This window comes from Phaseolus vulgaris, chromosome 8, assembly GCF_051622355.1.
Source record: "Phaseolus vulgaris cultivar YP4 chromosome 8, ASM5162235v1, whole genome shotgun sequence".
Lineage (NCBI taxonomy): Eukaryota > Viridiplantae > Streptophyta > Magnoliopsida > Fabales > Fabaceae > Phaseolus > Phaseolus vulgaris.
Window position 1 is genome coordinate 57365286 of NC_143505.1, and position 12846 is coordinate 57378131.

The 12846-nt window shown below is 34.2% G+C and overlaps 2 protein-coding genes and 1 non-coding gene across 3 annotated transcripts; all 3 read left to right on the forward strand.

Moving 5' to 3' along the window:
* The first annotated feature begins 540 nt into the window (after positions 1 to 540).
* Positions 541 to 6719, forward strand: DFB (DHFS-FPGS homolog B). Its single transcript, XM_068629581.2, has 16 exons — positions 541 to 831; positions 970 to 1115; positions 1186 to 1251; positions 1492 to 1601; positions 1925 to 1985; positions 2741 to 2824; positions 2938 to 2994; positions 3141 to 3201; positions 3371 to 3417; positions 3522 to 3599; positions 3996 to 4160; positions 4241 to 4537; positions 5328 to 5406; positions 5648 to 5800; positions 5936 to 6087; positions 6305 to 6719. The coding sequence occupies exons 1-16, from the start codon at positions 663 to 665 to the stop codon at positions 6362 to 6364; spliced, it is 1785 nt and encodes a 594-aa protein (XP_068485682.1). The 5' UTR covers positions 541 to 662; the 3' UTR covers positions 6365 to 6719.
* A 373-nt stretch (positions 6720 to 7092) lies between these two features.
* On the forward strand, positions 7093 to 7166 carry TRNAV-CAC (transfer RNA valine (anticodon CAC)). Its single transcript has one exon. It is a non-coding gene; the product is annotated as a tRNA-Val (tRNA).
* A 403-nt stretch (positions 7167 to 7569) lies between these two features.
* LOC137825770 (uncharacterized) lies at positions 7570 to 11622 on the forward strand. Its single transcript, XM_068631545.1, has 6 exons — positions 7570 to 7858; positions 8382 to 8421; positions 8529 to 8609; positions 9707 to 9872; positions 10163 to 10436; positions 10958 to 11622. Exons 1-6 carry the CDS (start codon positions 7802 to 7804, stop codon positions 11147 to 11149), a joined length of 810 nt encoding a protein of 269 aa, XP_068487646.1. The 5' UTR covers positions 7570 to 7801; the 3' UTR covers positions 11150 to 11622.
* The last annotated feature ends 1224 nt before the right edge of the window (positions 11623 to 12846 follow it).

Sequence of the window (12846 nt, forward strand, 5' to 3'; positions counted from 1 at the left end):
CATTACTAATTTTAAAAATTTCTAGAACAATAGTTAATCCATATATGTCAATGTCTAACAAATATAAAAGCAGTTTTATAATACGAAAATAATGGTAATGTATATATATATATATATATATATATATATATATATGTTAATACCTTAATAACATTTAATAGTTCTTTACTGTTTATTAATATAATACTAAAAAATAAAGTTGATTGAAAATAAAGATTCAATCTAGTGATTCTTATTGAAAGAGAACAATTTTTATTCTATTTTTTACACTATTAATTATGTAAAAATAAGTACGAATATAACTTATAAAGTAGTTATTATAAAATTCAATGGTATTAATATGTAAAAAAATTACAATTAGATAATTATATATAAAATATAATGTATTTAGATTAAGTTCATAATTTTTAAGAAGTAATTTTATATTAAAAATTCATAGAATTAAGTTGACGTAATCTTTATTTGTTTCAGAGTTAAAAAACAAAATTGTGTTGTAAGAAAACCAAAATCTTTAATCTCAATGCAACTTCGACAGCAACTGTGACGATATACTCTGCCACAGGGTACTAGCGACAGTGTACGTAGCTGATGATGAAACTATTTTTCTTCTGTAGCGTAGCACATGCACTTCTCTTTTCAATTGGCCAAAACAAAATAAATAAATGGAATTGATATTAAGACATTTACCACAAACGACAAATTCTTCAATCTTTTTTCAATCCTTCAAATCTCAACCTCACCTTCCACTTTTCACCGTACTGCTATCTCCATTCAGACAAACGCTTTCTGTTTCATCCACAATTCAAACCTCAATCGCCATGCCTGACCAAGGTATTCCCCATTCATCTCCATCTATAGTGACATGTTCATTCCTTTTTTTTGCTTCTGGGGTGATTCAACCAATGTTAAAGTTTTGATTTTGATGATGATTGTTTATTTTCTGTTGTGGGGTCCTCTCTTGTTTTCCAGAAGTTGGCAAAGGGTCTCCAAAATCTTCTTCTTTGAGTCCCTATGAAGAAGCAATGGAGGCCTTGTCGTCTTTGATCACTAGACGCACACGGGCTGATGCTAGCAACGTGGGGGATCAGTTTGACCTGTTATTTGATTACCTGAAGGTAAAAAGTTTGTGAATTGGGTCATTTTTTATGAGATATTCACAATGGTGTTAATTGTCTTATTCTATAGATGCTAGATTTGGAGGAGCCAATTGCGAATATGAAGGTTATCCATGTGGCTGGGACCAAAGGGAAGGTACTCTCACTTCACTTCCACTTCGGTGGTTGCTTGGAAATGAGGCCATCATAGGAAGTTCAATTTGTTTCTTGCAATAGTGATTGCTATGTGGCTGGTCACTGGTGTTTTGTGGCTTCTAACAGTTAGAGATAACTGATAACTCTGGCTTTGGGCTTCTCATTCTATGGTTTTTTCATGATTAGTAACTTTGTTTATTGTGATGATGGAAATTGTTTTTTTTTAACTGGGGTTTTATAGGGATCCACATGCACCTTCACAGAATCTATATTACGTAACTGTGGTTTTCGCACTGGACTCTTCACATCTCCTCACCTCATTGATATCCGAGAAAGATTCCGTTTAGATGGGTGAGTGATTCATATTCATATGTTTATCTTTTTGTGTTTTCCTTTGTCATCTACTTGTGTCATTTTTCATTTTGGGTTAATTTGGTATTTTGATTGGGAATTTGAATTCTTTGATCTTCATTATGTGTCTGTCATCTGTTTTGTATAGGGTGAATCCTAATTGAGCGAATGAATTCTGATAATTTTCTCAATTGATTGTTTTGCTACGAAATTATTCTTTAGTATTTGTACTTTTGTTATTTCCACTGAACTCTGCAGACCTCGGAGAATATATTGTTTTATCCCTTTACTTGCAACATAATTAAAGTTCTTAAACTCTGCAGAAAGGAAATCTGTGAAGAGAAATTTTTAGCATACTTCTGGTGGTGTTATGACAGACTAAAGGTATGCTTCTGCGCATAAATATTTCGTTGGGATTTATACTATCAGATGTTTTTGATGGGGTGGAAAAGCATGTCATCCTTTTCTCAATTTTATTTTAAACCCGAGCCAAATTGCCTGCCTAGTATATTTTTCTTATTTTACACTATTGCTAGTTGTTTATTCCAATTTTAGCTCTAAATTTCTTTAAAAAAGTCCACCAATTACTCTTAGAGCAACCAAAAGAATATTTTCTGCTAACTTAGTCAGAAGTTCTGAAGCTATTCCATAATGCCATTGTTCTCTTTGGAGTTATTGCATTGTTTCACAAGAAAATAGTAAAAGGAAGAGCAACTAACTGGTCCTGTTTGGTAGCCTTGACAAGTTTGTGTGAACTGGTACACCATACTGCAGAAAGGGGTCTTAAGTGTAGTGTAGCTTGAGAAAACGGAAGAAAAGGTTGTATGTGTTAAACTCATGGGTTGGTGTTAAGGCTCTATCAATTCGAAAATCACATGGAACAAAATAAAAATGGGAAAAATTAGACGAAAAACAAAGTTTTACTTAATAATATCGTGAGTCTATTAGCATCACCTTCTGTTCTGCAAGCCAATGCATTTTTATACCATGGCAATAACAATTGTGGTGTAGTATAGCAATAATACCATTAGTTAAGCTAATATCTTCAAAGTGTTCATGTTACGTTCACTTTTACAATTTAATTTGATGTTATTGCTCATAGTATTAATGTAATTGGTACTTCTTTTGGTGGTTTGCAGGACAAGACTGATGACAATATTCCAATGCCTACTTATTTCCGTTTCCTAGCCTTGCTTGGCTTCAAGATATTTGCAGCAGAGCAGGTTTGTTTCCATGCTTTAAATGTCTAAGAAAAAATTGTTCAGTATGTATTCTATTTTTTGTTTATGTTATCATGAATGAATAAGAGCTTCTTTCTGTCTGAATTTTTATGTAGGTAGATGTTGCTATAATGGAGGTTGGATTAGGTGGCAAATATGATGCAACAAATGTGGTATGTTTAACATTTCATTGGAAATATGTTTCTCTAACATCACAAGACTGCAAGAGTAATGAGCATTGCAACCTTGTATATGTATTAATGTTTTCTCTGAAGTTAATATCTAGGAACAAGCTCATGCAGATGTGTTGATATTTCAGGTGCAGGCCCCTATTGTGTGTGGAATAACTTCTCTAGGGTATGACCACATGGAGATTCTTGGTTAGTTTTCTATTTTTGAATTCTAGGTAATGCATGGCTATTGTGTATGAAAATATATGTTTAGAAATTTATATATTATACAATGTTTCACAATAAGTTGAACATAATGTTGCAATGCCACTGCTTTGTTCAGTGAGTTTAGTTTAATCATTCTGAATTTTATTATTAGGGAATACTCTCGGAGAAATTGCCGGTGAGAAGGCTGGTATCTTCAAGGTATCTTTTATAATAGAATGTTATCTTCTTTTGAAGAATAAAAATTATTTTTGGTGCTTATTTGCAATGTGCACTTTCTTCTTTATTTGTTCATCTGGTTTCAGAATCGGATTCCAGCTTTTACAGTGCCTCAACCTGACGAAGCAATGCATGTACTTGAAGAGAAGGCTTCTCAACTAAATGTATGTTTTTCCATGAATTTAACAGTGTATTTAGGATTAAAAGTTCAAATTTACTATACATGTGATGACTTGACTAGAAACTTAACATACTTTGTTTGGATCTTATTTGGTCAAAGGGGTTATATAACTAAAACTTAATTATGAGAATTTTTTCTTATCTTGGAAAGAAAAAAAATGCCTTCAATGTGATTCAGCACGTCTTGTCATTTCCCATACTGCATTTCATCAACTTGTGTCTTCATGCGTTGTGTGCTTTTTTTCATTTTTCAATGATCTTCTGAAAGTCACGGTATACATAACATTAAATCCAAGTAGCTTTTGTAGCTGCATTCATTGAAAATGTTTGACTCTTTGGTCCTTGCTTTCAATCGGCTAAGTAAATCTTGCCAATGCCAGGTACCTCTTCAAGTGGTAACTCCATTAGATGCCAAATTGCTAAATGGTTCAAGACTTGGTCTTGAAGGTGAGCACCAATATGTAAATGCTGCTCTTGCCATTGCATTGTGCTTTACATGGCTGAAAAAGACTGGGCATGTTGGAGATATTTATTTGGAGCAAACTGTAAGTTTTAAAAAGTAGATTTTTTTTTATATCTTTCTCTGTATGCCGTGTAGCTGAAGTGATTCTCCACCTGCATGAAGGATAAGTTGCCAGAGCAGTTCATAAAAGGTTTAACAAGTGCAAGTTTGCAAGGAAGGGCACAGATTGTTCCTGATCAACACTTCAAGAGTGAAATATCAAATAGACTTGTTTTCTTTTTAGATGGGGCTCACAGTCCTGAAAGCATGGAAGTGTGTGCAAGGTGGTTTTCTCTGGCCATTAAAGAATACAACCCAGACCCAACCTTGTTTCATCAGCAACTGGATAATTCTAAATTCTCACATGAAGTAGTGAAGACACACAATGAAGAAAGAGTATCCCAGGGAAAATCCACTCCGGTAAAGTATAGATTTAAAAAGTAGATTTATTATAATTCAAGCACATACAAGCCGAAGTTGGAAATGTCACTGTAAAATGAAGTAATATCTAATGCCCTTAGTTAGAAAATCACCATGTAGAGAGCTTGTCACGTGTTTAACCTTACTTTCAAAAAAGGCATGTGGATTACTCTTAATAGAAACCATAGAAATACAGATTATCAACTTCTTCAAACTTCCTAGACCTTATGTTTTTTAAATCTATAACTTGAGATAGGCAATGATATTCTTATTAAGCTTACCCCATTCTACTATTTAGATATCAGTTTAGAGCATTAAATTCACCCATGGAATGTTTGTATCTTAAATATTTACTCCTGCAAAAGAGTTCTAGTTTTACCTTTGTTATCCGTGTTTGTTGAGAATTTAGTTTGCACACTGTTCTTGGCTGATATTTGACTAACACATTTGGGAGGTGAGAGATGTTGCCATTAAGCTAGGTTGCATTATCAGAAGAAATTAGATGCAAATAATGTGTGTCAACAACTGTCAAGATTTGAAATGAAACACCCGGTTTTTATGTTTTTGTTTAAAATATACTGATTCCTGTGTCCTTTTTGTCAAATGAACCTTGTGTATTTCATATCAGGATGATCATTTGCAATCAGCTGTCTTTTAGTTTTTTTTTTTTTTCATTTTAATTAGAATCTCATGATACAAGAGTGAAAAATGCAACTATTTCTTTTTCAATCAAAATGATGCTTCATTTTTTTGTTAGACTTTTGGAATTGAAGTAATTGAATTATTGCAGATATTGCTGTTCAATTGTTTGACAGTTAGGGATCCGCAGTTGCTTCTTCCTCACCTGATGAAAACGTGTGCTGATCACGGTAAATAGTCTTTTCTTGATTATGCAAGAACATACTTACCAAATAATGAAAATAATTAAAAATATTTAAGTAAAGCTTAATATTTGAGATTTGAGCAGGTTTCTTCTCTATTAGTTCTGTAATTATTTATGTTTATTATGAGGAAAAAGTACTGTAAACATTTTTCCAATGTGATTTATTTATCCCTGAAGAAAGTTATTTGGTCCATGGAAATTAAGAAACAACTAAATTGAAATTGTAGGTGTCTACTTCAAGAAAGCGCTTTTTGTACCAAGTTTATCTGTGTTTAATAAAGTTGGACCCCAGGCTTTTACCCCGACTGATCCCAAAGTTGATCTGTCATGGCAGTTCAATCTTCAAAGAGTGTGGGAAAATCTCATGCAAAACAGCAAAGGTAGTGATTATTCAGGATTGCTTTGTGGCTTATGGAATATAGCAAATCTCTATTTTTCCACGTCTTTTCTCTTTTTTTCCATCACGAGTTGTGCCTATTAAGTTTGAGGCCTTAGAATACTTTATGGCTTAGCAGGTAAAAATATCGACATTGTTTCTGAAGAACTAAAAGATGATATGGAAACGAGTGCCAGTAACTGTGAACACAGCGCAGTGTTTCCGTCACTGCCATTGGCAATCAAATGGCTTAGGGACAGAGTGCAACAAAATCAGTCACTTCGTTTTCAGGTGAGACATAAATTACACTTTAGTATCACAGTTAAGAAATTTAATCAATGTCGAATGAAATTTATTGGAAATAGTCAATTTGGTGGATCCCAATTCTAATTTGAGACCCATCAAAATTAGAGATTTTCAATCAATTTCAGTTGATAACATTATACATCTTTTTTCATCCGTGTAGAGTAGAATTTCTGACTGCAAATTTATGTGGGTGATGCATCAGGTTCTTGTAACTGGCTCTTTACATCTTGTCGGGGATGTGTTGAACTTGGTGAAGAAGTGATTTTGATTCGGAAAATTTGAAGATTCCTTCAAGATGGTGTTTCCATTCTAAAGCAGAAATCGTCCCTTATTTGTGAGACATTAGGGTGGATGAGTTTTCTCACAATTCATTGTTGAGCTGGTTCTGCGTGCATAACCCCATGGCATTGGACATTCATTTGATACATATTGTCCATTGGTTCATTCTTAGGGACAGTGACTGTTCTAAAGAAATGTACATTAATTTGATACATCCACTGCGTTGGTTAATTTTCTCATATTTTATCTTTGCTTCCAAACAAATCTACACTCTTACTGTATGACCACCGAATTGATTCTGGATTACTGAACAAAGTCACAATTTAATTTTTATATAATTGCTTCAGTTTTAAATTAAAAAATACAAAATCATAATTAACGTAACAATATATAATATTGGCACAATTCCACGACAAATATTTTAGTGTAGAATGTTCGATTATTTCTTATGTATCATCGCATATCGGACGGTGTGGCGTCTGAGCCACAGCTGATACATGATAGTATTCAACGCATCGAACGGCAAAGGAGGCTGGTTCCACCGGAAGTGCGTACTCGCGCTCACACTCAATTTTCTCATCCGCTCGTGTCATTCCCTCCACGTGTCACCCAACACACGCGTCACTTCTCACAATCACTGTCATCATCCTCATTTTATCTTATCAAATTTACTTAATTCATAAATAAAAAATATTAGTTATGTATCAATGTGTCTGGGTGGTGTAGTTGGTTATCACGTTAGTCTCACACACTAGAGGTCCCCGGTTCGAACCCGGGCTCAGACATTTTTTGAAAATTACTTTTTGTAAATTTAGTTTTATGGTAAATACATGGGCCTCACAAATTTGTCCTCCCAAGCCCAATTTTCGAAAAAATAATCTAAACAAGAGAGAACAAAAAGGTGAAATAAAAAAAAACAACAGATTTACTGATTGACCCCACAATGCAAAGTCGTTATTTTTTTTTTTTAAATAATGTCTTTATAATTGAATATATATCAACCCACATGCCGGCACGTGCGCTTCTATTGAAAAGCTGAACCAAAACTAGCGGAGCCCATAGGTTGGGCCCATTTTTGAAGCCCAATTAGGCGAGCCTCGTTGGAAAGAGAAGCCAGAAAAAAGTAAAAATAACAATTATTATTATTAATTATTAAATTTAAAAAAGGTACCAGGTACGTGCTTGCCTGACCCGGCGAATTGAATTTGAGGGTGGGGTCCAATCCTGTGTATGAAAGAGCACGCTATTTTGTTTGCAGTCCTCCTCCTGCAACACGTTCCTTCCAAACGACGAAAGGAAAAACAACTTTGGTTCTGCTATCTAGGTCTATTCCGATTCCTACTCCGAACCGCTTCAATGCTTCTCTGAGCTAATTAGGTTCTCTTCACTCGCGCTTCTACTCTGCATTGTATCCAATTCCATGGAGGACTCTTCTTACACCGGTCTTCCCACTAGCCACTTGCTCGGTTCAGTTCCTGTGAGCGAGAGCATCTTTCATTTTTCATTTCTAATTTGTTCTGTTTGCTTTCCATATCGCTTCTCTTCACTCTCTGCATGCTCGATCGTCTTCAATTGTTCTCTTAATTTTTTAGGAATTTAGTTAATCGTGTTGAAATTTTGCGGAAAGAGTGGGATGAAGTGAAATTATGGAATGGCAAGTGAAATTGGTTGATTCTACGATGATAAAATAGCTAGAGCTGTAGTGTAAGGTCATTTCTAAATTAAGTAAGACAACTGCGGCCTCTGTTAAATATGTTTGTGATTTTAAGATATTGACATTTATTGACTTTATGATTAGATATCTTCAAAACCTTTTGATTTTGAATTTTATTGTTCCTGTTGATACGATGTAAAAGTTACTTTGTTCAGGAGCATGTGTGATCTTAATTACTTTATTATGATTCTGTTATTCCTATGATTCTTTGTGATAGTGAAATACAAGTTCTGTTAAGTGCGTTCTAACTTTTTTAATATTTTTGGTTTACCTGTTTGGTGCTCAGGCTGTGATTACTGAAGAAAATAATACCACGAAACATGTGGGTATGGATTTACAGCTTCGAGCTTTTGTTCATTTCCTGCTTTTAAAATTTAAGTGCTTCTAGTTGCTTATGAACACATATATATTTATATGTGTGTGATGCATGTAGCCACTGATGCGAGTGTGCATGTATTCCCTCCCAACAATGGGGACAGAGGAACTGGATATCAAACTGTTGGCAGGCCTACTGGTATGTTCTCTAATTTTTGTGACTTGGAGAGTTCAGAGAGTTGTTTCTTTGTCTGGTTTTTCTCTCTTCCTGCTCTCTCTCTCTGTTTAAATGATTTAACAATATATTTGTAGTCCATGGCTGTTTCCTGGTGACATTAGACAGTGAGACACTAATTGGTATACTGTATTGTCAATTCATGACTGATGGAGGGGATCAGGATTTTTTTTTTCTTTTGCTTGTAGCCATCTTACAACTGAACAAATTAACTAGAGCTTTCAAGCAGTCCCCCCCTGTCGCCTAGTCTCATGATATTGTCTACTGATTTGTATTATATCTTCTAAATTAGTTGTCATTAGTTAGTCAATATCACCCATTTCTAACTATTCTGAAATTCTAGAGTTAGAAAACACCAATTATATTCCTATATCTTTAATCAGCTACCGTTTGGGGGAGAGTTAGCATATTCTTCGATTTCTTTAATGTGTTACTGTTGTCATTTTATGATGCTTAAAAGTTGTTTTCAATACTCTCGTGTATGGTTGCTAAATCTTTGTTTTTTTTACCTTTGTTCTTTCGGGGCTTTGAAGCCAATTTGAACTGCTTGAATATGTCTAAGAATTATAAGTTCAAACTAATAGTTTTTTTTATTTTATTTCCATTATCAACCGAATATTCTACTTAGCTTAGCTATGATTTGACCCCTTTTGCCTTATGATACTTAATGAGAAAACTATTATGCTGTCACTTAGATAAATAAAATTTATTTTCCTCTTTATTCCTGCATAACCGGGGTCAAAAGGTAATAAAACCACTCCCTCAACTTACAAAGATTAGAAGTTACGGAATTTCATTAAATTGCCACCCAATTATGATCATTAAAGACAATCAACACTAATAATTGCATATCTTAAGTGTCATAGTTCTGGACATTATGCCAACTGTTTTCTGAATATTAAATTATCTATAGATTTTAGCTTAACCATTGACCAAGATTCACACTCATATTGATTCTATAATCAGATTTGTGAATAGTGCTCGTTTGTATTTCATTTTTCATGGTCACTTGGTGATAAAATAATGCTGTTTATTATTCTCTTGTTTGTTTATCTATACAGAATCTTTTGAACAACAGCCAGCAAACAACTGGAGGGGAGTCTTTAGCATCTCATCTTATTCACAGTATTTTGATGTAGATACGGATGTTGTCCTAATCAGACTGATAAGTTCTTTGAATCCAGTTGCGGGAGACTTTTTCAGCAAGATAGATGCTAATCCTGATTTGTGCGTTATGTTCTTTACCCTTTTTCCAATTATCAAAATAGAGATACTCACTTTGATTACATATTGAAATGGGAATTGGGGGGGATTTTAATTTAATTAAACTGCTACCATAACATTTTTGGGGAAATACCTGCCATTTTGCTTCACACCCTCCTTTTTTTTTCTGTATATATTTTAGTTAAAGGAGACATTTGCTAATTATGACCAGATTTTCAGCACCCTTCCCTAAAAACCATAAATGGTACATTTAATGGATATCGGATTCTAATGATGCGATCCTTTTGTCATAGATATGGGCTTATATGGATCTCAACAACATTGGTGTTTGTGCTTGCTGCGCTTGGAAATCTGGCCACGTTCCTTATGCAAAAACATGCTGATAACAGTACCTCGTGGAGCTTTGATGTCAGCTACATGAACGTGGCTGCATGCTCAATCTATGGTTATGCAATTGTTGTCCCATTGGCATACTACTTCTTCCTTCAGTATATGGGTTCAAATGCCAGCCTTATAAGATTTTGGTGCATGTGGGGTTATTCTCTCACCATTTTCATCATGTCTTCGGTAAGTTTCAGCTTTCTCTAATTGGTAAATTTTATTCTGAAAGTATTTATACTACAAATAATATTGCACAATAATTTATACCACTCATGTTCAGCGTGGGGGAATGTGGCCCTGAAGGCAAAACTTGAAATGGACAGTGCCTCAACAAAGTGAGGCACTCTTCTTTTAAAGTTCGAAGGACCTTTGGGCTCAGGCCCTAATCCCTCCTCCTCACCATGCAAATAGCACGCTGACCAAAAATAAAACCATGCAAAAAATACCATAATCTCAGTTGGTAATAGTATCGCTGTGAATGGACTGCGGCTTAGAATGAAATTTTTTTCGATCCTGTTCGGCGTACTTATAATATGTCACAATATCTAGATTGGATGCGTGACTTCTTTTCGCGTGTTTGTATTTAAGTTGTGACTGAATTTTATAATTTGTGATAGGAAATTACATCATTAGTTCACTAATCATACTTTAACTTTGTGGAGTCTTTTGCATTTCTATCTAATTCATATTTCTTGGGATACTTTCAGTTCCTGTTGATAATTCCTGTTGAGTTTCTTCGGTGGGTTATAATACTCCTTACGGGTGTTGCCTCAGCAAGCTTTGTTGCTTTAAACCTGAGGTCTTACATAGAAGGCAATGAGCTTTCGGTGGCGATTATTGCAGCATTTTTCTTGCAAATAGCTTTGGCAATCTTCATCAAGGTTTGGTTCTTTCCGTAGCTAAAATGCTCTGCAGCAGTGACCAAAATGCCCCAAATACTGTCATTATGAACTCACTGCATTGGCTAACTTTGTTCAAGACGAGAGTGGAATTGTCTCAAGCAGAATTGGTTTGTGTATTTTGGATTTACTAGAATGGAATGGCAAAGAACTGCAGAGGAATTAGTGCGAATTTCAGTATCAGCCCGGTCAGAATTTCTGTACCATTGTTGGCTTAAAGTCTTTGTGGAAGACTCAATACCCGGGAAGGGGATGATGAACGATCATGATTTGTAGTATCTGTGTATGTTTGAGCTTTTTGCATATTTCTGTAAATATACCGAGTCAAGTAAATCTCTTTTAATTGATTTTTTCAAGTAGCTGTTTTGCGTGGAGACTATCAATTTCTTGTATGGTGAATCAAAATTTTGTCATGCCATCCTTTTCAAAGTTACACTGTAATATCACTCCTCTGGGATCACCCTTGCTTGTTATTTTTAGTTCAATTACAACTTGGTAGGGTGTAATAGGGCATCCTATCGTTTGGACTTAGTCATGATATGCATGCTGAGTTGTATCATCTAATTATAATTAAAGTGTCATTAGAAGAGTTTAGCAGCTAATTGTAATTTTGTTGTCAAAAAATAGTTTTAATCAATTAAATTAAAAGTTTTAAGAACCAACAAGTCGATGGAATTTAGTTGGAATGATCAGTTCAATTTTATAGGAAACATAGAACATATTTTATCTTAACACAAAATTTGACAAATTTTGGTTTTGTAGGATAAAAAACGTTCAAAATTCTTTCGAGATGGTAAAAGTGAATTACAAATATTTTAGAGAGATCAAAACCATATTTTACCCAGATTTTAATTTGTTATAACAATTTTTAAACATAGCTTTGTTCTATTTATAAACAACTTTAAATGCTTAAAGTTGAGTCATTTATTTAGATAGAGAACTCAAGTGCAAATAAAAAGTTACAAAAGCTTAGATTTTATAAGATTTCAACATTTGAACAAAACTTATAAAGAAGATTTTAAAGATAACATGACATGGTATAGATTTGTTCAAAGTAAAATAAGAATTCATGAAAATATCTTATAAAAGTTTGCCTTGGAAAAACTCTAACACGGTCAAGTTGGACCTAAGTTTGAAGGGAAAATTTGGTCAAAAAATAACATGACCTTCAAAAATATTTTTAGGCTTTTTCTTTATTATAAAATTGTTGATTTGACAATTGGATAGGATTTGAGGATGACAATGTGGGGTGGACCATGCGGGTTAGCCCACAGTCTACTAGCAAAAAGTTTGGAATTGACTCATTAATTCAACCTGTCGACTCGCTTAAGTCTGTCCCGCATAATCCGTAGTCCACACGGGTCATCAGCAGGGCGAGACAGGTTGGTCCGCTGACTCGCATTCATTACGTGGAGTGGACCAATCCAACTTGCATTTTGGGATCAAACGCTGAACAGACCTATGTGGGATGGACCAACCTGTATTACCATTTCTAGATTTGAAACATATTATTTAAGCTAGTTAAACATAATATTTAAGTGTAAAATCTTTATATATTGAATGTTAATTTAAAGTTTATTAGAGAAAAATACATTTCAACTATTAGAGCAAATTAATTGTAGCTTAAACACTTTATCTTTTACAGAATAGTAACACAGTTTTCCTATTAGACACTATTTTTAGCATAATACTTGTCC